This window comes from Acyrthosiphon pisum, chromosome A1 (assembly GCF_005508785.2).
Source record: "Acyrthosiphon pisum isolate AL4f chromosome A1, pea_aphid_22Mar2018_4r6ur, whole genome shotgun sequence".
Taxonomy (NCBI): domain Eukaryota; kingdom Metazoa; phylum Arthropoda; class Insecta; order Hemiptera; family Aphididae; genus Acyrthosiphon; species Acyrthosiphon pisum.
This window is the reverse complement of record NC_042494.1, coordinates 60,515,446-60,539,993: the sequence shown is the minus strand read 5'-3', so window position 1 is coordinate 60,539,993 and position 24,548 is coordinate 60,515,446. Positions and strand designations below refer to the sequence as shown.

Below are 24,548 nucleotides of genomic sequence, written 5' to 3'. Positions count from 1 at the left end.
AAAAAATATTTTCAAAAAAATGTACACTTTCTGAAATAATGAGTGTTCTATGATAAAATAATCACCCGGTATATATATTTTTTTCATTATAGTTTATAGTTGTAAGTACCATATTGTATCCATGTATTTGAAGCCTAAAGTTCTATAACAAAAAAAAAAAAAAAAACACTATCCACTTATTTAGATCCCACTTATATATTATACATAAAGTAATGTTTTATTTAAAAATATTATAACGTTACATTGGTTCGTTTCATTATGTCTATATTAAAAGTAATTGCCAATCATTATTTATATTTTAGAAAACGAATATTGTCTTAAAAAACTTAATATTAAATTAATTGATTTTATACTAAAAATAATAACTTTTTAAATACGATTATAGTAAAGAAAAATAAATGAATTTGTTTATTTACTTCAACAAATAATATTACCAAGTTATTGGACTGTTAATACCAAACAGCTTCGTTTTAAATTAAGCTTCTAATGATGGTATTAAACGAGGAAGTATTATTTCATTATTAGAATTTTAATGTAATCTTATGTAACGTAAAAACTCTTGGGAAATAATGTTTTACATGGTATGTGTGTAACTTGGGATTTTTTTGTTAAACATAATAAATATTAGCATAAAGCCAAATTTGTAAATTTCCTATGTTATCGAATGGTGATTACCATTAAAGCCCTAAGGGTTAAACGATAACCTTGAAGACTTGCCAACGATTTAAAAAGAATTCAAATTAGATTCTGTTATATGCATTTCTTTTAAAAATATATTTGCACCACACAAATACCTAACTGAGATAGACTAATGTAGATCTAATGATTTACAAATACAATCTTAATTAATTATTGATTGTAATAATTTTTACTCTGTTGTTTATTTTTAACTAAATTTTCGAAAAAAAATATTATAATCTACTGTCAACATTAATTTAAAATAAAATAATTTAAACAGAATAGTAAAATAATATGTACAGGTGTCTAGAAATGTTGAAAACGTTTAAAGTTTCTTCAAGAATGTTATTATAAAATTTTCTTATTTTCCAAACACATTTTCACTCTGAATACACATTATTTTTAAAACACAACCATTAAATAAACAAAACTCTAATTGATGTGTGTACAGTGTAAAAGCTCTTGCAATGCATCTTTCTGACACAGGGGTTTAAAACGATTTTAATGGGAATAAACATCCACAACAATTGCCTCAACAAATACCGATATTTTTTTTTTGTTTTTGAGTAAATCATAGTAGGAAATCAAACAAAAAAAATTAGTATCGTATAGTCATGAGGTAGATTTTTTTCAATTTGTATGTAATAATACTTATACGTCAATCTAGAAATTAAATTTTAAGTTTATTTAATCATGATAAGTACTTACAATGGAATGCTCAACAAACTGTACAATATGCAGGATATTTGTTTTAAACATAGATAAAAAAATATCTAACCACTACGCAATCTGTTATTTTCTCGACAAAAGAAATATAAGAATTTTATTTATGAAAAGAGGGGAATCGCAAAAAAATAAGTGATCCCTTAGGGTTTCGGTAAACAATCAAAACCTTAAGTTTTAGTAAACACGTATCCTTTGAAAATACATATGTGAAAAATACAAACAGATAATATTATCTATACATTTACGGAAGAATGATCAAAGAACATGTTTTATTAATACTTATATTCATCGTTTCAACATTATACATATTACATAGTAACAATAATAATTATTTGTTTCTATATTTTTAATTTAAAATCATTTAAATTAATTTTATTTATTTTTGACCATAGGTAACGAGTGTTAACAATATTTTTGTTAATTCTTATGTTTTTTCATCACTCTTATGCAAGTAATTGTACATAGTTGTCAAGCATTTAGACACTTAAAAGAAATAAAAAAATATACAGTGTTCAAATAATTATTCTCGATAAATATTGGTTTACTTAAATGTTTGTAGTTTTAAATGCAATACTTATGATAATTTACGCTAGTATTAACTATTGATTTGCCTCGTCAAATAATTATTATTTCAAAAATGTTCATAATAGCTTAGTTAATACGAGGAGTTATCACTAATCAGAAATCATATATATTGTACAACTCATAAAAAAATCAGGACACATATTTTTGATCTGTAGTACGTGTATTTAACATTATTAGTTATTATGGTTGGCTATTGAGGTCATTAATAAAATGACTCCACACCCTTGTGTGTTTTCTCCATATTACAAGTGTACAATATAGCAAATTTGTGTTCACCAGTTACAATTTTATGAAGTTACCTTCAATAATACACTAACCAATTATCAAACTTAAATGTAAGAATATTATGAATGGTTTTTTTTATGATATTTTAATTTTTAAGAAAATTATGAGAATTTTTAGAGTGTAATATTTTCGATACTTATAATTAGCTTAAAAATTAAAACATCTTAAAACACCCACGCGAAATTATAGATAATGTTCTGACATTTAAGTTCGATTATATATAAATTCACTATAGGTACCTACTGTGAAATGTTTCTACTTACACTAAATTGGAACTGCTGAACACAAATTTTGTATATTGTTCGTTGGTATGATTGAGACTATTTATACGGATGATGTGGCATCCTCTAAATAAAATAATATTTCTTATTAAAATTCGACAAATGTTGTTAATATTCCGAACTATGAATGTGAAATTGGTGATATTCAGATAACTATATATATAGAGCCAACTTGAATATATTTGTTAAGTGTATTAATTGGGGATATTTCTTAATTTTTTTTTTTTTTTGGATGAGGTTTTATGAGGTTATTGAAAGAGCACCTACGTACTTTATGTAAAGCACATTATACAGAGGGTATCTGGTTGTTCTGTGCAAACTTTAAGAATGATGTCATGTCACTGATTGGAATTGAAAACAAATCTTGCGTTTTGCGAATGCCGGATTTTTAAGGGTACTTACGGTATCCATCCTTGAATTTTTAACTTATTGCAATAACAAATACAACATGTGCTTTTTTATCCCCAGAATAAGGGTTTTGTGGGACGAAAAGTTCCTGGGCCTTCCTACCCATTACCGAATGGTAAGCTACGTGGTAATAATATATTTTTTATACCTTCCAAAAAGTCATTGTATATTAGTGAGTTGAAATGGTTACCTAGTGGTTACTATAGTTAATACTATTAACGGTGGTATCGATGGGGCTTTTACCAAAACTTTGGGAACACTATAACCTCTCTCCTAGGTGAGTATTTACTATAGGTATTTATTACAGAGATAACCTATCTATTCTATATTTAATATGGCAGGTAAGTATTCTCAAAAACCCTAGATTCACAAAACGAAAGATTCACTCATTGACACGACTGCACTAGGTTATTCTCAGTATATCGTACAGAACATCCTTAAACATAACTACTGTATAAGTACTGACATTTTTTAGTAGTTATACGATAATTTTTAAAGATCAGAATAATGTATTTCAACTGTACTAAATAGTAAAATATATTATATTGTACCACAAAATGTAGGTAACCTATTATTATACCTATGTATTACGACATGTCATTTAAATTTTAAATTTAAGATTGGCTGGGCATTAGATTCTCTTTGAATTTGAGATACATAATATTTTATTGTTTTATGTCAACAATTAATATATTTTATCCGGGTAGGAAAAAAGCTTTAACACTATTATGTAGCGCAATCGTAGATAATATTCTACTTTGAAGCAATAATTTTTCAATTTTCTGTATGTTTGGTTTCTAAAACTTAGAATTATATAAATATTAAACACAGGCCATACAATTGTGCAGAATTTTAGTAGGTGTTTAAGTGTATTTTTAACAGAACGAATATCTGAATCGTTTTATTTTTAGTTTGACTCTTGTTATGTATTTAATGGCATATTTACTCATTTTCAAAAATTAGACTAATTTACTAAAATATGTAGGTAGGTATAATAAATAATAATTCCAATATTAGATAATACTTGATAAATATTATTCAAATTGTTCTTAGTAGGTAGTCATTTTTATTAATCTTAAAAATTAAATTAATATTCCATCTTGAATGCATTTTTATTCCATTATATAACTATAGAAACGTATTATTTATTTGTTTTAATTTTAATGGGAATTCTTACCTCGTGTGTAGGTATGTATTCTGTAATCTGTACTCTGTACACATTTCTATTCATTAGTCTTGATTGTAAAAACAAATCTATTATTCTCATCTGTCATAAAAACATTTTTCCTTTGCGCTCAATTTATCATTAACTATACTCATAAACATTATAATAGAACATTAATATGAGTGTATATCGTTACTATTGTTTTTAATTAAAAACAATTTCGTATAATATTGAATTTAATGTGTTACTGTTTGTTGATGGTATTCTGAATGGTTTTAGATTTTAAATGAAACATTTTTTTATTTATATTTTCCGTTCCAATTCTTCCTACATTTGCTTAGGATATTATATGAAATAAAATTCATCCATGAATATAGTTTTTAAATATTTCAAAATTTGTTTTTTTTAATACTAGTAAATGTTACATGTTTTTCCAGTTTATATCATAACAATTAAAAAACACTACATTACATAATATGTAAAATATTCATAAAATATTCATATTATTAAATGCATGTATGGTATAATATAGGTATATTGTCTATTTGTGGTTATGTTTGCACAAGTGTTTAATCCATTTTTCCCGATACAACACAGTTTTGTAATATAATACAAATTTCACTGATTGTATGTGGTTCCTTTTATACGCTCCGTTGGACCACTTTTAATTTATTAATTAGTAGATTTTATAGATTACATTAATGACTCAATGACTAGCAGTTGAGAAAGGAACGAATTGAAGCTGTGATAATTGATCTGGAAATTGGGTTTCGAAAGAAAATGTGAGGAAAAAAATGTACGCAACGCTATTGTATTCGTGCAGCACGTACGATATTTTAAGATTTAAAAATAGGTACATTGTATTGTTTTATATATCATACACTTGGTGCCATTATGGTGTGAAAATAATATATTCTCGTGTCACTTATAAAAAGGTGCCAACACCAACTTGAATATAGGCACATAGGTAAAAACCGAATATTGGATAAAAAGTAACAGTTTATGTAATAATGTACCCACATAAAATAAAATACAATTTTTTATCTACTGTTGCACTGTTTGTTAATGGTATAATATAAAATATTATCTCATACCTACAAGTTATAATATTTATCATAATTTAAAAGCAAATCGAAACTGCGAGAATATCGATTGGAATGATACGCCACTGGTTCATAACTAAGTATAAGGTAGCAGGTATATGTACTACATTTAGTGATAAACAATGTTTTTTCTTATTATTTTTCGATGGCCATCATGATACAATATTCTTTCTACGTAGTTCTTTCTACTATAGGTGGAATACTCTCATGGAATAAACTAATTTTTGAAATCGTTTATCGTGAAATTAATTAAATTGGTAGATGTAATTTTATTAACGTACGAACATAATAGTATCAATCAATTACATTATTATACATTTTTACTTATACTTAATTTTTTTTTAGGTACCTAAGTAATAATGGTGGATTAGAATGTTTTAGACTCTCGCATATAATTAATTAGTGTGTAATGCTAGATTTCTCGTATTTCAGAGTTGACACTATTGTGTTATTAATAAAACTAATTGTTTTGTTAATTATTCTGAAAATAATAGACTTTGGTCATTTTAATCATCATTATTTTTATTTGTTAATGTTTAAATTGTAATATTTCTATTTATAATGTTTTAAATAAATACATTGTTGGGAATTTTGTGTACTCTGAGTTGTACCTATATCAAAGGTTCAATATTTTAAATTAATTTTAAATTTTATTGGCATGATAACATTATTATGTTAATACTGAAATTAATTAGAATAAAAAGTAACCGTCTACGTATAATCACACATGTTAGTTAATTGCCATCCAATTTAGGGTTATTGACTATAATTGTATATTATATTATATTCTGAAATCTGTTGCAATTATGTGAAAATAATTCATTTTATTAGGTAGGTAGACATTATAACAGAATTAAAAATACGTTATTTTGTGTTGAACTGTTGTTTGTACTATAATAATATTACAATAATGTTTAAGTAAAATGTTATCAACGAATCCATATATATTGCGTTAGAATCATTATATTGTTGTTTTCACTATCCATAATTTTTACACTATTATATTATTATTACCAAATGTGTTCGCTTCAAACGACGATACATTCGTGCAAACATAAATTGTGCGTCTGTTTTTGTATTTTGTCGTCAGAAAAAAACATCATTAAAAAAATATTAAAAATTCACTTTTCTACGTAAGTCTCATAATTTTTTAGTAATCATCTCTATTTTAAATGTAAATTCCATGATATTAATTTTTACTGGTGTTATGTATACGTGTGTTATTCATGTTTTTGTCTTTACTGAATTATTGTATGTCAAATGCATTTTTAAAAGTACCTAGAATCTACATGTTATTAATTTGTAATTAAATGTTGTTAATATCACATCGTTCATACGATTTAAAGATCATAATATTATGTGATACAAGCATACATTATGTGTGTCATGTTGAATGTATAGTAAACAAGGTGGGCAAGTGGGTGTCGTTCTGCTGTACAGTACAGTAGGTTACAAGTCAGTCGGACCATGTCAACTGAAGAGGAGGCTTCTAAACTCGGTGGTAGAGTGTCAACTCCTCTACACCGCTCCGGTATGGACGTCCTCCGTCAACGCCTTGACAAAGGCCAGGAAGACCTCTGGAGGCTTCAAAGAGTTTCCGCCTTAAGGATCATCAGGTCCTACAAGACGGTCTCGGACGAAGCCGATTTTCTCCTAGCTGGAATACCACCTGACGACCTCATCGCTGCGGAAAGGGACAAGATCAAGGCCAGGACTCAGGACGTCTCAGAATCCCTTACCGGGCGATTCCTTTCTCACTAAATCCAGAACTAGGAAGGAAGAGAAGAAAATTACAATCAATGTGTGGTACATAAGGTGGATCCTTTCCAAAGAGGCTCCCTGGACCCACCGCCTCATTACCAACATCGCTAGATGGGAAAACAGGACGATTCCGAGAGTCCCGTGGACGTACCACATAACTCAAGCGCTAACAGAACATGGGTGCTTTCAGTAATATATACACCACATGGGTAGGGCTGCTTAGCACACTCTCTTCCGATGTCAGACTTGGAATGGCCTCCGGGTCAAGTTCTGCGAACGCCTGGGAGTCGAAATATTTTGAAAATGTTATCAAGTATAGAAATTGATAAAATAAATATAATGCGGTGTAAATTTCAAGTATCTACAGTAATTTGTTTTTGAATAATAACAAAAGAAGGAAATCACTACACGAGAAATTGAGAGAATATCCAAATGTTGTAAATGTTGTAAATGTTGTAAATGTTGAATTTCAAACGCTCATAAATTTTTAGTTTGACTTTCCGGTAGATATTTTTTTTATAAGGTAGACATACTTTTGAGAAATCTTGCATCACATTTTCAAATCTTATATTTAAAAAGAACATTTTTATACATTTCTAACTCAAAATAATTTGCACGTTTCCGTGATTTTTACTTATTTTGTTATAATTCGAACTTTGAATGCTTACAAAAAAAATTGTAATTTTGTATTTTTAATACTTTTCAACTGTCATTGTAATAATATATTAGGCGCCTCATAGTATTACATTTTCAAGCTTTTTGAACCAACGAACAAAATTGGTGTTGTCATTTATAGAAATAAAACTAAATAAAAATGAAAACTAGAAATGTCCATAAACAGCTCAAAGCAAGTCAAAATATTTTGAAAGTTTTATGGTGTATAGAAAAATGCTAATATAAACATTCAGTGAAAATGTCATGTATCTACGGTCATTTGTTTCAGAGTTACATCAAAAACAAAAATCGATTTGGTCGAAAACCGATTTAGTATAAAAATGTCCGGTTTTTCTTAATTTTTTTTTTTCTTGGCGCTCTTGAAAACTTCTGGGAATTTTTAATGTTGACCTCTTCGACCTCTTCAATGTACTGACTAGATTCACTGTTCCATCAAACAAGTTACTGAAGTTGAAAATCGAAGCATTATTTCGACTACTTATCGTGTACACAGACACTAAAAATAAAATAAAAAAGAACACATTGTAAAATAAATACATTCATTGCTCCGCTCAGAATCTAAAATTACTTAATATATTACATGTTTTCATCTAGGTACTTTATAATTTTAAATGATACTGGAAATTATTTGTTTATCACTTGTCGTGAAAATAATTGTATGATATGTTTGCTGAAACTTATGTTTGAAAAAATTGAGGTTTTTTATTACAAACATTTTTGTTGTTAGTTAAAAGTTTCATATTATCAAAATTCGTGTAAATCATAAAAAAGATGAGTATGACTGGAGAAAATACTAACTGTTCATGACTTATTATTCTTACTTTGCAAGATGGTGTTAAATATATTATTTACGCTAGTAAAACTTTTATGAAACAATAAACTTTGCAAAAAATCAATCTAATCAAATTGCTCCAGAAAATATTAATCGATTATTTTTTCACTTACTATTCATTCGAAACTATTAATCACGGAGTGTAAATATATCAATACATTACTCACTATTTTAGAGAATAGTTCAGTTGATAAATAGATCTTATCAAGATAATATATTAACTATATATTTAAAGAAAGAGACCGGTACATCATTCCTCATTCATTAAAGTAATAAAATAATGATATTATCACATTGTTTACCATAATTAATCTCTCGTAAAAGTATGTATTTGAGTATATTTGAATAATTTATAAGACAATAATCTTAACTTGGTTCATTTTAAACTAACAATTTATCAAAATTGGCTGCCGTATACTTACATAATATTATTATGTGTTAATATATCATATACACTGCGACATTTTACTATTGTTTTGAGATTTGAACACATCTCATGCTGGGAAACTTTTCAATAACCTCTTTTATTCTCTTAGGCGTCTGAGTTCACAGGTACATTTATAATTCCAACAATTCTCACCACATGCGGTCATTTATACACGACGGACAAAGGTCACAGTGTGGGTATCTAAAAATGATAGATAACAAATATTTTAAGTTTTTCCTACGATTCCTTTTCTTACAATATTATCTTATTGCCCTACCTACGTATACCTATATGCCTTTGTACGCCTTATACGCAACTATAACGCGGTCAATACAGTTAAGTGAACTTTATATAATATAGAGTTAATCACCCAAATGTATTAAATTCACATTTGTACATTTTTAATATAGATTATTCATTTACAAATACTTCCCCGAAACGCTTTGAAAATATTTATTTATGTTAGTAACAATAATTGTGCTTGCCAATTTCTATCACGTTATGGATGTTTCAATACATTTATAAAACAAATATTATAAATTACCATCAACACCGATTTCGTTAGCTGATCTGTGTAATAATTTATAATAGGTATGTACGGTACCTATTATAAATAATAATGTAGCTAACATTTCATTATTTAAAAAAAAAAAAAAACTATTGATTAGTCTTCACTCTCTAAATGTCATACTCTTCTCATAAACAATAATTTTTACCCTTGCTGCAGTCACAATAAATTTTTTAAAAATTAATATTATTATTTTTCAAATCAATAGAAACAAAATAGATTGTTAACATTAAAATATACACCATGGCTGAAAACGAAAAAAAATCATTAGTCAGAAGTTGTCTATGCTTTTTTTTCTTCTATAAACAAGGAAAATGTATTTTAATTCTATCAAAACTGTTTGTGATTAATCTTCAATTACGCTATAATACTATATTTTGATAAATCGAGCGTTTCCGATTTATATGACAATTATTATTCTCTTTAACGTCGGAGTTCTGTATATTTATTAATAATATAAAATTTCGTATTGCCATCAAAATATTGTCACTGTCAATCAGTGTGGCGCGCGTGTGACCGATGACAATATTATTATTTCCACTCATGGGACTGTCATCAGGACCCGTCGCGTCTGGTGGATAACGGCATTTGAAATGCTCTGATAATCCTTCGACCGAATATGTAATTCCCCACGTGTTGTAAAGGTTTGTTTAGGAACGCTATAGAGTAATACGACTTTGTGATGAGAGAATTAATAGGATATTACCTTTACACCAATCTTCTAATACACATATACACAACGTGTGTATAAACTTTATACATATACACAACGTGTATAAACTTTATACATATAATATATTATATATATAGGTACCCATATAATAATTATTAGTACCGTTGCAGGTGTAACTTGACTATAGATTTTAGTGGTTGCAATGATTGATTGAATACGTTTAAGCGGATTACAACGAGTCCTGCAGAGGACGTAGGGACAATTTATTGACGATTGCATTTTGTAATAAATTAAGGACACTTATCGCACACTATACATGCTGTAATTTTCAAGAAAATTCGATTTTCGTGTTAACACAAAACACATTCATGTTTATAATTAAAATAATAATATTTTGTTAATAATCGATATTAATACAGAAAAATGCAAACATATTGTACACATCGAAGCAATAAATTAGTTGAAATTATAGTTTTAGAGTGTTATGAACTTATACATGGTGATGAGCACTGCGAATAAGTTAATTATAAAATATTATCGGAGATGAGAGATGATGGCTAAAACAAACAGATTTGAAAAGGGTACGAAGAGGGTGCCCATTTAACTACAAATGTTTGTTTTCGTTTTTTTTTAGAATTTTAATTAATTTGTCTAGAAGATGGGATTATTCATTAAGAGATTATGGTCATTTACTCGACAACGAGTACGTGGATAGGGAGAATGATGGAAGTGTCGTTTTCCATAATTTGTTTTCTGTGAGAAACTTGAAGAGCCTGTAAATGGCTTATATCTCCATACTCCCGCGTCCCTAAATTTAAAATTTACGTTTGGTTGGTTAAAAAAATAATTTTTATGTCTAAATACTAATAAATAATAATTTTTAAGCAATGTTAAATTTTTTTAACCATACTTATAATTTCAGTATCAGTATCATCAGATTGAGTTATACGATTTTTTTTTAGCATTAATTACGATTAATACGTTTCATTGTTATGTATTAACACAGTCATCGTTCAAGTGTTATGGAAATAAGCAAATTTATAACTTATTGCAAATAGCATTAAATTTGAATATTACTACATTGACAAAACGTCAGTACCTAATCGACTAATCGCTAAACAATACCTATCTGATGCATGAGGCCAAGTCGACAGCCTTCTATAATATACGTCCATGGTACCTACCTATTTTCTACTATAAATAGACCCAATATTTAACTTTAAGATCACGTTTTCTACGAACATAAAATGTGATATAATATATTATCTAATATCTTTATATAAGTTATTTAATAATCAAAATCATAATAAGTTATAGTATCGAATAGTAATAACAATATATTTATTTGATGTGCATAAGTTTTAAACGTAACGTGTTTTTGAGACTTAGTACAAATAATTTGAATATGAATTTGGAGGGGGGATCCTAGGCAAAGTAAATTTTAGATACGTGCCTGGGGGTTCTTCATGTAAGTATCTTATCGAGGTATCCGTTAGGCGACTGGTGACTGGCATGTGCGCGAGTGCCGAACCTCAATAGAACTTGGAATGAAGGGTAATCGGTTCGTCACGAGTCGGACATGTTCGGTCTCTGGTGACGTATATCGTTTAGGACGCTTGGAGAGGGAAATTGGGGTCCAGCTTCGCCGAAACTGTCAGTCATGACGCGTGAAAACTGATTATTTTCTCGTGGAATAGACTTTAGCATAATTGGGAAATATTATGTTATTATTGTATATAATATTGGAAGTCTAAAATATAATATAAAAGCAAACTTGCTTGCATTAAATTCTAATTTTCCACTGACCTAATCAATTTTTTAGAACCTTTAGGAGAATTAAAAGCGACTAAGAGGCTTGCACATTACGATAAGCGAACAATTTGTGGTTAACTATTAGGATTTATGGTATCGAATCGAATTCAGAAACATGTACTGTAGTCCAGTAGTTAGGTACCTAAATAGATACCTATAATAAGAGGTAAACATCAAGTAAAATATACATTTTTTCAGTTCGAGTCACGTACGTTGAACAGAAGAAAATGTAATGGGCAGCGGTCACGATGACGGAGCTGGCAAGGTGTGGTTGGCGCAGGTCATCTGCCGCCTGGTGTACTCTGTGTATCAGGACAACGGCAACTACTACAACAACGGTTCGGCGTCGACCGTGGCCACAACCACCGCCGCTGCAGCCGCAGCCGCGGCCACCACCACCGCGGCCACCGCCGCCGCCATAGCGGTGGCCGGCACCGAGATGGTGATGACCGCGACGACGAACGGGAACAAGTTGCTGGTAACAGAGGCCCGGGTCGACAGGCTGGACTGCGGCGGTACATGGACGTTGGACTGCCGGCGGGCAGCGGGCGCGCTCGCGTGCACCGACTCTCTGTCCAAGGCCACCAACGCCGATGTCCGGCTATACCTGCCCGCCAGGCTGTCGGCCCACTTTGACGGACAGCCGGCCGTGTCCGTGGGTTTGCCCGAAACGGTCCGCGGTAACGCCGTCACCGTCGTCCGCTGTGACGGTGACGGTGGCGGCGGCCACGACCACGACGACGTCAACCAGGTGACATGTTCGATACACGGCGAACAGCGGCCACACGCCACTGTGGCCACCGACGACGACGATGACCCCCGACGTTCGTACAACTGGAAGTATCTGTTCGTCTTCGTGTTCATCGCTTCCGGTGGCGTGGGCAACATACTCGTCTGCCTGGCCATATGCCTGGACAGGCAGCTACAGAACGTCACCAACTACTTTCTCCTGTCCCTGGCTATAGCTGACCTGCTGGTGTGCCTGTTTGTTATGCCTCTCGGCGCCATACCGGGATTTTACGGTAAGCGTCTACAACCATATTGTAATATAATGATATACGCTCGTTTCGATGTGACATCAGTAGAGCTGTGCGTTCAATGTACGACAAAGCCTTGAAAAACGCAGTTCAAATCCATAATTATAGTTCTGTTTAGAATGTAATAAAATGAGGGGTGGGTTCAATATCTATACTCCGGCCCACGAGAGTCCATATGTCAGAACGCGTCCGTCACTGCGCATCGGTACGTTGCCGAATAGTGGGAATGGCATCATGGTGGAAGAAAACAGACGTCACGTATTACTATATGAATGCACGGTTTACGCATGGACTCTCGTGGGCCGGAGTATAGGATTTAAATTTGAATATGCTCTTAGACAATTCATTCAAACGTTTTGTCGAACAATTTTTTTTTAGATAAGCCGGAAAAATTCACTTTGCCACATATTCATACAGTTCTCATCGTAAACATTCGGAACGTTCACCGAAAACATGTCAGCAATCCAATTTCTAACTGACAAAATAAATAATCATCTCCTAATCTTATACCAGTATAATATTATTACCGATATATTATTATTCATTTGTAGGTATATTATCAATGACATAGGTAAAAATCAAACCACGAGGCCATAAAATAGCCGGGGGCCTTTGTCATATTATATCACAAAAAAAATTTACGGTAAAAATAGAAATATTTTAATTAATAAAGAACATCGCGGTGATACCATTTGAAAATGTTGGAAAATGTCAATTACTAATTTGAAGCCAATATTCTATAAAAGTATCGGGAATTTTATGAAAAGTAATATAGTATTATAGCCAACGATAGGATATGAATTTGAGAGATTTATTCACCAGAAATCAATTTTTCATTTTCACAAGCTATTTATCGTCCTAATCGGTTTGTTGCACTGTACAATTTACGCTTTATAATTTGGGGTAACGCAATATGATGACATTGTTAAATACTTCTACATGTACAATTTTGTCATTTACTTTTATTATTAAACGATACGATACAATACAATATTCAAGACGTGTTAAATAGTGTATGTTTTTATTTTATTCGAGAAAAGCAACTCAAGTTGTACTAAAAATAATAAATATTATTCGTATATAATATTTTTAATTTAAATGACCAATATGGGTATGGATGGCGCGATTGAAATATCTACCCTAATAATTACCGTCTACCGTGCGCAATCGGTCCATCAACTTTGAAAATAAACGAGCGCAATTATTGGTACCTAGGTATATGAAAAGGTAATTTTAAACGCAATTGGTAAACTCCCGTTGTGATCGTATCTTACTAATCGACCCATCTATGTGTTTGTCCTTGGTTTATTCTCTCTAATGTTTTCACTGACGTTCGGTGTCCCCGAGGTGCTTTTCCATCTCCTCTCCCGTATTATTTCTCTCATTACTTTCAAAGTACAATCTCGTTTTACTCGTGTTCCTTTCCATATCACTATTACTCCTGAAAACTATCCAAAAAATTCCCCTATAGTACCCGGATAATGTTTACCGTGAATCGCGACCACCCCCCGCGATTTTTCCTTCTGATCCTTACATAAATCTGTTATAATTCTGCACTATGTTGTAATCTAATCAACCTGTGTATTTTTATTATGTTACCACTAACCCAACTGTTGTATTATGCATCTCACCCCATAAATATAAATAAACATAGTTGTATGATATAAATATTAGGTAATTTCACTATTATTATGAGATTTTAATATTATTATACTATATATTATTATTCGTATCATCACTACTTCTACAGCTCTACAGTCGTCGCACCGGCGCTCGAATATGCATTGCTTAGCATAATCGCAAAAACATTGCTGGATTATCGACGGAGCGGTGATCTTTTGTAATGTTAGTTAAAATAATGTTACGTACGTACACCTTCATATAAAACCCACAGAGGGCGTAACAAAAAAAAAAAATTATAAGATTCGTCGTAAGTTCAAGCCCGTTAGACTATTTTGAATACAATCAGTGATAATCATTGCAAAAAAAGAATCGTTAGTCGGCTGCACAGCTGCAGTAGTGCTGTAGAAAAAAATATAATATAATGGCGGTAGTCTCCTTACTATATAGTTAAACACATGAGATAAAAATTATCGTATTTTTTTTTTCAAAAACCTGGATGCCAATTATTATAGTGTCCCGAGTCTCTATTCAGTAGTGAATCACGACTGTCAAAGCGCGTTCACCGTGATATCGGTGGATTACGAAAAAGGGCTTTGCACATGGTACAGTTTCAATCGTATCCATATACTACGCTTAAGAGAAATTGTTTCAACACCATCGTGAACATGTCCCGATAAAGTGATTGGGAAACACCGACAATATTAAACGAGAGTATTTAACGATTCAAACTAATATTCCTATATTATAGTAAATTTCGGTCTTCGCAGATAATATTATTGTTATTATTATTTAAGTCCCATGTAATGTATAGAAAGTTTAACGTATGCTTGTAAACATAACCCGTCACGTATTTCGCTCTATAAATTACTATCCATACAAAATTTTATGAAATAACTACACACTACACGGTTACGTTTGTTCTTTATCGGTTTACATTTTTCAAAGAATTTGCAATCGTCTTAATTCATTGATGACACTTCTGCCTGACCAAGCTTTTAAATGCACACACACCGCATACAGAATATTATCACATCACCATGAAACAAAAATCTGGATAAAAAACTAATAATGTGATGTTATTGTAGTAGGTAAGTGAGTGCAGTATTGAAAGAATTATTGCCATGTCGGAGCTATTTTAATCTTATAGAAAATATATATTGTAACATTCCTACAAATAGTTATATTATAGTTCCTCATTAAACTATAATACACTAAATACTGCATTTATATTAAAAACAAAAAAAAACCCAAAATAACTTATTGTCAATTTAGCCACATAGTTTAACACAATAAGGTATTCATATTAACAAATGAGGATATTTAATGCAATTGTATACGTTTTTTCAAAAATATTTAGTATGTCTTTATTATTATAACTAATGTCACTCTCTATGTTCAAAATAATTAAACTAATGATACCTAATAATGTTTTTATAATATATCGCATTATGGAAAATTATATTTCACAGGTCGTTCTATTTACCGGAAGGATAAAAGCTTCTTAGAACATCTTGCAAAAATTAGGAAATACTTTACCGTCATATAATGTCAAATTATTTTCTATAAACTCGAATTTTTGCTGGATTATATAATATTATAATTTTTTGAGGGGGTTAAAGATCTGGGGGATATTTCCCACACCACACCACACCCATCTCTTTTCGCCACTGAGGTCAACTCTATAAAGTTTAATGCTAAATTGATTTTAAAAAAGGGTATTGAAATTATTATTTAATTTATTCGTTAAAAAAATGGTATTGATTTGATGACAAAATTAAAATTCTTTAACGTAAGTAGTTAATTAATTTACGTGTAATAAATAATAATAAAAAATCCCATTAGTTCTATTAATTAAATCACCTTAATGCAATTAAATATGTAAAAACGTACTTTTCAATAATTAAATTATTTTTTACGCTGATAACAAAAACTGCATAATGTTAGTCAAGGCTTAAAAATCCCGGGTAAAAAGGCAGCACTTAAGAGTTCCTAGAAATTTTATTTTTTCCTACTGGTATTATAATGTATGGATAGTGAACTAGTATAAGTACTTAATTATTTATATAAATTGAATTGAAAATATAAAATAATTGAAGTTGAACAATCTTTACTGTTCAAAAAATCAAAAGCTGGAAACGTTTTTGTAAACGTATTTATTAGTAGGGATAATATTATGCAAGTTGTATACACCAGGCGTGGCGTTTGTGTGTTGTGGGGGGAGTCTAAAGTGGTCATTCCCCCCCTAGACCTCATGAACTTCCTATAAATAATAATTTCTTTTTGTTCTTGTAAGTTGTGCTATCACATTAAGCGTGCTCTGCAGTGGTCACATTGACTGACTGACGTCTGGCCATGTTGTTGATAATACAGTATAGGCCTTAGTGGGTAAATAATTAAAAGTAGAATTTTCGGACCAAAATTATATTGCCCCTCCCCCTCTTCCTCCAGAAGACTAATCAAATCCACTACTATACGCCATAATATCAAAACAAAGAAACACCAGATATCCTACCTATACTATTCGCCGATTATTCACTATAGAAACTAAAGAGATTATACATTTGTCATCGGCAACAGCGCGTTGTTAATATTAATTTCAAGAAAAAACATAAACGTTTTTGCATATGATTGATCATCATAAAAAAATGCAAGTCACAGATTCGATTTGTATGTCTAAGAAACGATTAAAAGTCGACGTTTTAAATTATATGTATATACCTCTATGTATGTTTAATGCACAGTCCGCTTTGTGTACATGCATTAAGCTTCATGACTGTAATTTATTATGGTTTCGGCATTTTATACAATTAATGTTAGATATTATGTTAATATTATATTAATAATGTTGTTTTTTTTTCAAAATCAACATGAGAGATTAACTGAGAATGTATCGTTACAACTACTATTAGTTAATTGTATTAGGTACTATCCTTCCCTATGTAGGTAATATAATAAGTTCGTATGTTTTATTGAGTTAGACATTCATTACTAAAATGAACTCCTTATACAATGCGGTTAATATGCCTACTTGAGAATATAAATATTTTCAAGAATTGTCTTTTTATCTTCTCTAATTGGTTTTAAACTTAATGTATATACTATATTCAGTTTATGTTAAATATTATTGAGAACACGTACATTTCCTGATCCTTTCATAATATTATAAAATTGAGAAAAATATAATAACCATAATGATTCATTCATTGCGGTTTTCTTGTATTGTGCTTGTATTTGATATAACAAACCTATTTTTTCGAAACATTTATGTTCATAAAATAAAAATGAATAAATTATTTGATTATAATATTAGAAATAAAGCCCATAATTATATTTATCCAAACATTAGGAATAATTATATATTATATTGGAATATTCTATAATAACAATCATTGTCTACACAATTATATGAAAAATATGGTGATGAATTCTTATTTCAACTAAGATTATTGTTGGAACTGTCACAAGTATCATACACGAACGTGTCTGTCCTACTCTGTTATAAATTATGACAAAAAGGGTAAAATATTTGCTGACGAGTAATATTAATTTAAAATATTTGTTTAATGTTAATCTCTTGGATATGCTTAAACTATTATTACTTAATCAAGTGCGAATGTTTCGTTTTATTGATTAATTTAATTCTGAATAATTACTCAGGTTTTATCTAAAATTATAACTTTTATAAAATAGTGTTTTTAAATAATAATGATATACCTACTCTAAAATCTATATCATTTAAAATATTATACTGATTATTACGTATAACGTTGATATAGCTTTTACAAAATATATTATTTGATCAAACATAATCTGATAATATAGTGTAATGTAATAAAAACGTTTTCAAATGAAAACTAATAAATGTGACATATTATTATTAAAAACAGGTAGATATTGAATAAATTGTTTTATTTGTAAAGAAATAGTGTAAGTACTTGAATAAAATATAGTTTTCTCATAAGTAAATCGTATTTGATCTTCAACTTTTTTGCTGTAGTTAAAAAGTTATTTAATATTAAAAATGAATAATATTATGTAATTAATATTCATTTTTTTAGTATCCAAAGTTTTAAACGTCGCTCAACTGTTTTCAAGTATACGAATATAATATTATAGTATAGTTGTAGGTATCTGTGTATATAATTATATACGAATAATACCCACCGTATTAAATTATTATTATGATATTTGTATTTTCGTATTCATCGAAGTATATATTAGATAACAATATAACAATACTAAACTGAACATTTAAAGTTGTATATATATGCTTGATTCGATCATATCAACTGAAATTATACAAATACCTTTCCAGTGACCCAACAAAACTATCAGTTACACACACAACCCAAGAGGGGTCGGTCACGTTTTATAAGCCTTGACAACTTCAGTTTCCTGTCATGTGCATTCTAAAACCCTTTTTAACCCAAAATATCACGGGAAAAAATAAAAATAAAGGATATATTTTAGAAGAATAGGTTTATTTTTAATCATCGAATTAAACTCATAACATTTATTAAGTGTAAAGTAATCAGATACAGTATTATTATACACGTATATTACTATAGGTATTTTAATAAAATAAAATTTATCATGGCATTAATTGAAAGCGTATTGTCACTAATCACTATGTAAACGGGAGAAATTTGTAAAATGTTCGTGACAAATAACACACATAATAATATTATGGCGTGCTCGATGTGAAATAAAAGGTTAAAATATGATTTATACGAATGGTCATAAAGATTAAACACAAATTTACCGTTTATCAGTAAAAGCGAGCTGCAACAGTCCAACACAGTGATGTAATAATATAATTATATCATAGTTCTGCCCTGCTCAGTAATAATATTATTGTTTATATAATTATACCTATACAACACAAAAATGGTATAGGTACATGAATAATGAACGTAATAATAATCATAATAATAATGACGACGGCGACGACGACGAAGATGATGATGATGATGATGATGATGATAATAATAATAGCAATAATATTCTTGAAGACTGAGTCGTATACAGGGGACAGAGCCCCTTGGGACCAGATGTATAATAGCGCGCCATAAAGACCACTGTTAAAGCTCCAAAGCCACGGCACGAGTTGGCAAGTAGTCAGCAAAAACTGCCCTTCATTCCGGCTTGATTAATCTGTAACGTCATTTGGGAACATTTTACCTATCCTAGTAAAAGATCGCAAAGCATATCCTACCCCATATGTACCTGATACCAGCTATACCTATGTGTTTATAGCCGTCGCAAAGGGACGATGTGCGGTTAGAGACGCTCGCCCGGCTCCGGTGACCGTATTATATGTGCGTTACGAATAAGGACAAGGAAAATATACTTTGTGTTTTAATCTTTGTATTCCTCTGACGGGCAAAAAATTTAACGCATGTACCTACAATGTACAGGTGTGGGCACTGATCCGAAAAATTGAACGGATAAAAGAGAAGAGGAAACAAATATTACGTAAATCGTGGTTTCGTATTATTATTATTATTATTATATATATGTTATATTATATGAAGGTTTTTCAGCAGGTGATAGTAGTGTGTATACTAAAAAGAGATTGAAACGTAATTTATTCTTCCGCGCTCTGACAACCTCCTTTTGTCCCGTTTTCGGTTTGAATTTTAAAATAAATACATTTCATTATATTTTATCCCTTTAAATTATTATTGCAATAATGTATATAATAATAGCGTTTCGTTCACATTGTACATCTTATGATTTTAACACATGACGTGTGTTCTATTATATAAACTATTGTGTGGTAAATATCTTTTAACTCAACGTGTTGAAAACCATTTATTTTATTCGATGAGGTCCATCTACTAACGGCGTTCTGCATCGATATTTTTACCAGAGAACCGCAAAACACACAACACTTTAAATATATTCATGGTTTGTTCTTTTCCGTTTTGGTAGTCCAAACTTGAGCTTTTCAGTCAACGGTTTTATGTTTATAGTAGGCAGCAGTAGCTACTAAATGTGATTTATTTCCTACTTTGCATTATCCTTGCAACTTATATTAGTTGAGATTTTCACATTGAAAACATCACGTATCAAGTAAGGAATACGAATATCGTTGAATGATATTATTAATAAAAACAAAATAAATACATTTTTTTGAAAACGAAGAGGGACGTCAGTATTGAATAAAAATAAAATATTGTGTTTACCTTTTAAAAATCACTTTTTTACCATCCTGTATTAAATAATAATCATAACTTTAGAACATTTTGTTAAAATACCATAATATACGCATTTAGGTTATTTTTTTAATAAGGATTCAATAAAAGCTAACTGCTAAATTTAATAATACAAATATAATTCTCATGTCCTCCTCAATATAGTATATTTTATATTCATTTATTGACAAATTATTTTTAGTTTGTGTGAATATTATTTATTTATTTATTTATAATAATAAAGACATCGAGTGTATGATCGTTTTTGTATCGATATATTATTCTAATATTCAAATAACTTTTAATACTAAATTTGTTTCGTATATAAAGCATTATTTTTATTTTGATGCGTTGTTTGGTGAGATAAGTTGTTTATTAAAAACACTTTCATCTGGGGGAAATGATTCAAATAACTTGGTTATAATATTTTAGATGGATTAGGGTGGTTGCGAGAAACACTAGTAAAATTGTTATACATAATACAGACAATAAACACGATGTCAATATCACAAATCATACAATACTGAATTGGTAGGTAACGTAACGTATAATATGTTAACATTTATTATTTTGTCCACATATGATGCTTTATAACTGGTATGAGTGTGCAGTTTTTAGTTTTAAACAGTTTCTGTTCATTTCTTTGAATAAATATTTGAAATTGTAAGCCATATTATCATAGTGCTTACTAGGTATATACATCATTCATACATAGCATTAAATATAGTGCGGAAATCTCCCACCAGCCCTCACGGACACTTTTTTTTAATCAGACACCTCCGAATAGCAAACGATTTTTCGGGAACAAACTATAAACTCTCTATAATCTGAACTCCATGAATACCGAATACCTTCGAAGAAGATCGGACAAAATGTTGGTCACTATATTATTATAAATATTAGTATTTAAATAATACTTGCGTAACTTTTTGTTGCTTTGTTGTTGCGGTAATTACATGAATAATATTATGTTAATTAAAGTTAAATATATTGAATTTAAAAATATTATTTTATTCAAAAAGTATAATGACGTCGTATTTTTTATGCGTCACCTTTTAATAGTGTATCTTAATGTTGATAAATAATTTAAGTAAAACTAGCTTAACATGTGAGTGCAATTAAAATTATATTCTCGGAGTACGATTTATTATTATTACAAGTGTATAATACACGCGGGATCATATAATTGAGGTAAATGTTACAAAATAATATTTAAGGGGATTCCATACGTATAATGATTCTAGTATAATTATGCAAATCGTTCACAAAGCACGTGGATGACGTGTGTTTTCGTTTACTAATATTACTTACCTAAGTGACCGCGTCCTTAAATGGCTTAAAACAGATTTTTTCGATGCAGCGTGTTATTTTTTATTTTATTGTTTTGAATTTCACGATTACAATGTTTATCGAGATTATCGGCCTTATCGTTACCTAATACCATTATAATATTCTGTTTCATTTATAAATTTTCCACGTTCATAACAATCATTGTGATTAATAATTGTGGTCATAGTATTTACGTATAAATATTGTGTACCAATTAGCTATATTTAATGGGAGTGCCTCATCCATAGCACATTCAGTGAACTATGAACTAATTTTTTAACAGAATATAGATTTTCAATTTATCACGAAAAAAGCGCTATAATTTGTTTTTCGTTTTCTATTACTTGTATAATAGTTGTGTCAAACTTGTACCGTGACATTTACAGCTACTGAATACGTTACATACGTACAACGGAATTGATATGTCAATGTACCGATTTCACCATTGTTTTACGTTTGTGATTATTCCTTCGTCCAACTATGTTTAATAAATATCTAGCTAATAATCATTTGTTAAATCGGTTGACGGGTTTGTTTCGGTTTTGAAAGTCTACAAACGTATTCAAATAAACATTTTTCCGTATAATTTGTTCATTTATTACATTATAATATTATGTTAGAGAAACTTCGTAATACAGCCTAAGCGTAAACGATCGGTTATTTTTGTTTACAATTTTGGCAACATTCAATGTGTTAGAGTCGTAATCGTTTGTATAAATTATAAAATATGTAAATTTCATGACTTTATATTGAAATAAAATAAACGAATACGGTTCAAATTATTTTTATGTTGATGCAATCATACCAATTGACTATAATGTACAATAAATATTACTACTTTCAGCAATTAGTAAATATTTTCAAAAACTAAGATATACGTATTTCTATTTCAAAATGATTTTGTTTTTATTTTTTAAAATTTAATCTTTTCTCATAACATTAAATTAAATCATAAACTATATAGGTACTGTAATTTCAAATATAAAACAGTTTTCTAATTGTTGTTAAATATAAATTATACTAGCAGATTTTAGCACTTATTTTATGTTTTAGGAAATAATAATTAATTTGAAGTACTTACTAGGTACCACATTTCTAGTTCAGAATGGCGAATTCTATATTTATTTTTACGAGTGTTGATAATGCTTTTTGTTCCGTTTACATTTTCGGTAGCAATTAATTCGATTATCGGATATAAAAGTAAACCTTTAAAAAGTTATAGAGAGGTCGTCGTTATTAACGAAAAGTTAGGTCTAGTAGAAGTTTAAGTTTATCGACCAATATCGGTGATTATTACAACTGTCACAAACTAGAATACTACATAGCGAAAACTTGGTTTAAACCTTTAGAAACCGACAGCTCTAAAAATCCAATTTAGTACACTCAGAACATAAATAAGCATCACGCCTTTAATAGTATTTTTTATGGATACGTACACAATTTTACAAAGTGCAATAATTATATAGGTAGTGATTATTTATGTCTGCTGATAACCACACAGCGTAGTGACGCCTCGAATGCTTATCATAATTATTCGTTTTGATTTTGAACATTAAAAAAATGTATGCGTATATATTATGTTAATTGTATTTTTTATTTATCTGTTTTCTATATAGTTTATCGAAATGTTGTGATTTTAATGTTATCTTATATTAATATAAGTACTTTGCGTCATGTGCAGCTGTTTTAACCATGTCACGTTTAGAAATACATTTATATGTGCCCTTGTACCTTATACTTAAAATATTATATGTAAAACATTTGAATTTAGTAGATTATTGTTATAATACAACATCAACAACACTATATTGTTATAAAATAATAATAATTTTTGTGAGACTTAATTGTCGTTGTCTTTTTCAACATTTTAGTTGTAACTTTAAATTTCGCATTTTTAAGTGTCGTATTCACTTTTCGGCGGTGAATGGTGATAGAGATTTAAGTCTTTTGACCTGGAACAACATAGCTAGGCGTATACCTACAATATATTTTTTGTTAGTTCGGATTTTAAAAGGGTAAAAAACACGGAACTAATGGAATTATAAAAAAATAGTAATATTTTCAGAAATGTGCAATAAGTACCTACGGTACTTTAACAAAAAGCGTAAATCGTACCCATCATTGTAAAAAACTAATTGCTTCCTCGTATTGCTCATCACTTTTGTTCTATGGAAAAAAATGTATATTACATATTATAGGGATACCGTATACCTACCGACCTAGTATACCTACTCATAAGTATTATCTATATATTTATATATAGATCTACTTGGCAATTATTTTAACTGGTAGTAAACACACATTATTTCTAAAGTATGAATGTTTTTCGAAACATTTTTGTTTCAAAAATTCGAAAAGGTCGTAAAACAAACAAACATTTTTG

The 24,548-nt window shown here is 29.7% G+C and overlaps 1 protein-coding gene and 1 long non-coding RNA gene across 2 annotated transcripts in view; one reads left to right on the top strand and one right to left on the bottom strand.

Moving 5' to 3' along the window:
- The window catches only part of LOC100168249 (5-hydroxytryptamine receptor 2B), a 106,252-nt gene that overhangs the window by 10,885 nt on the left and 70,819 nt on the right, over positions 1-24,548 (top strand). Inside the window, exon 2 of the mRNA XM_001947518.5 lies at positions 12,178-13,001. Within this exon, the coding sequence (XP_001947553.2) occupies positions 12,212-13,001 (790 nt within the window). The 5' untranslated portion in view covers positions 12,178-12,211. The remainder of the gene's footprint in view (positions 1-12,177; positions 13,002-24,548) is intronic.
- LOC107884197 lies at positions 7,927-24,539 on the bottom strand. The gene is made up of 3 exons (XR_001679765.2): positions 23,247-24,539; positions 8,922-9,127; positions 7,927-8,163 (listed from the first exon to the last, which is right to left on the bottom strand). It is a non-coding gene; the product is annotated as an uncharacterized LOC107884197 (long non-coding RNA).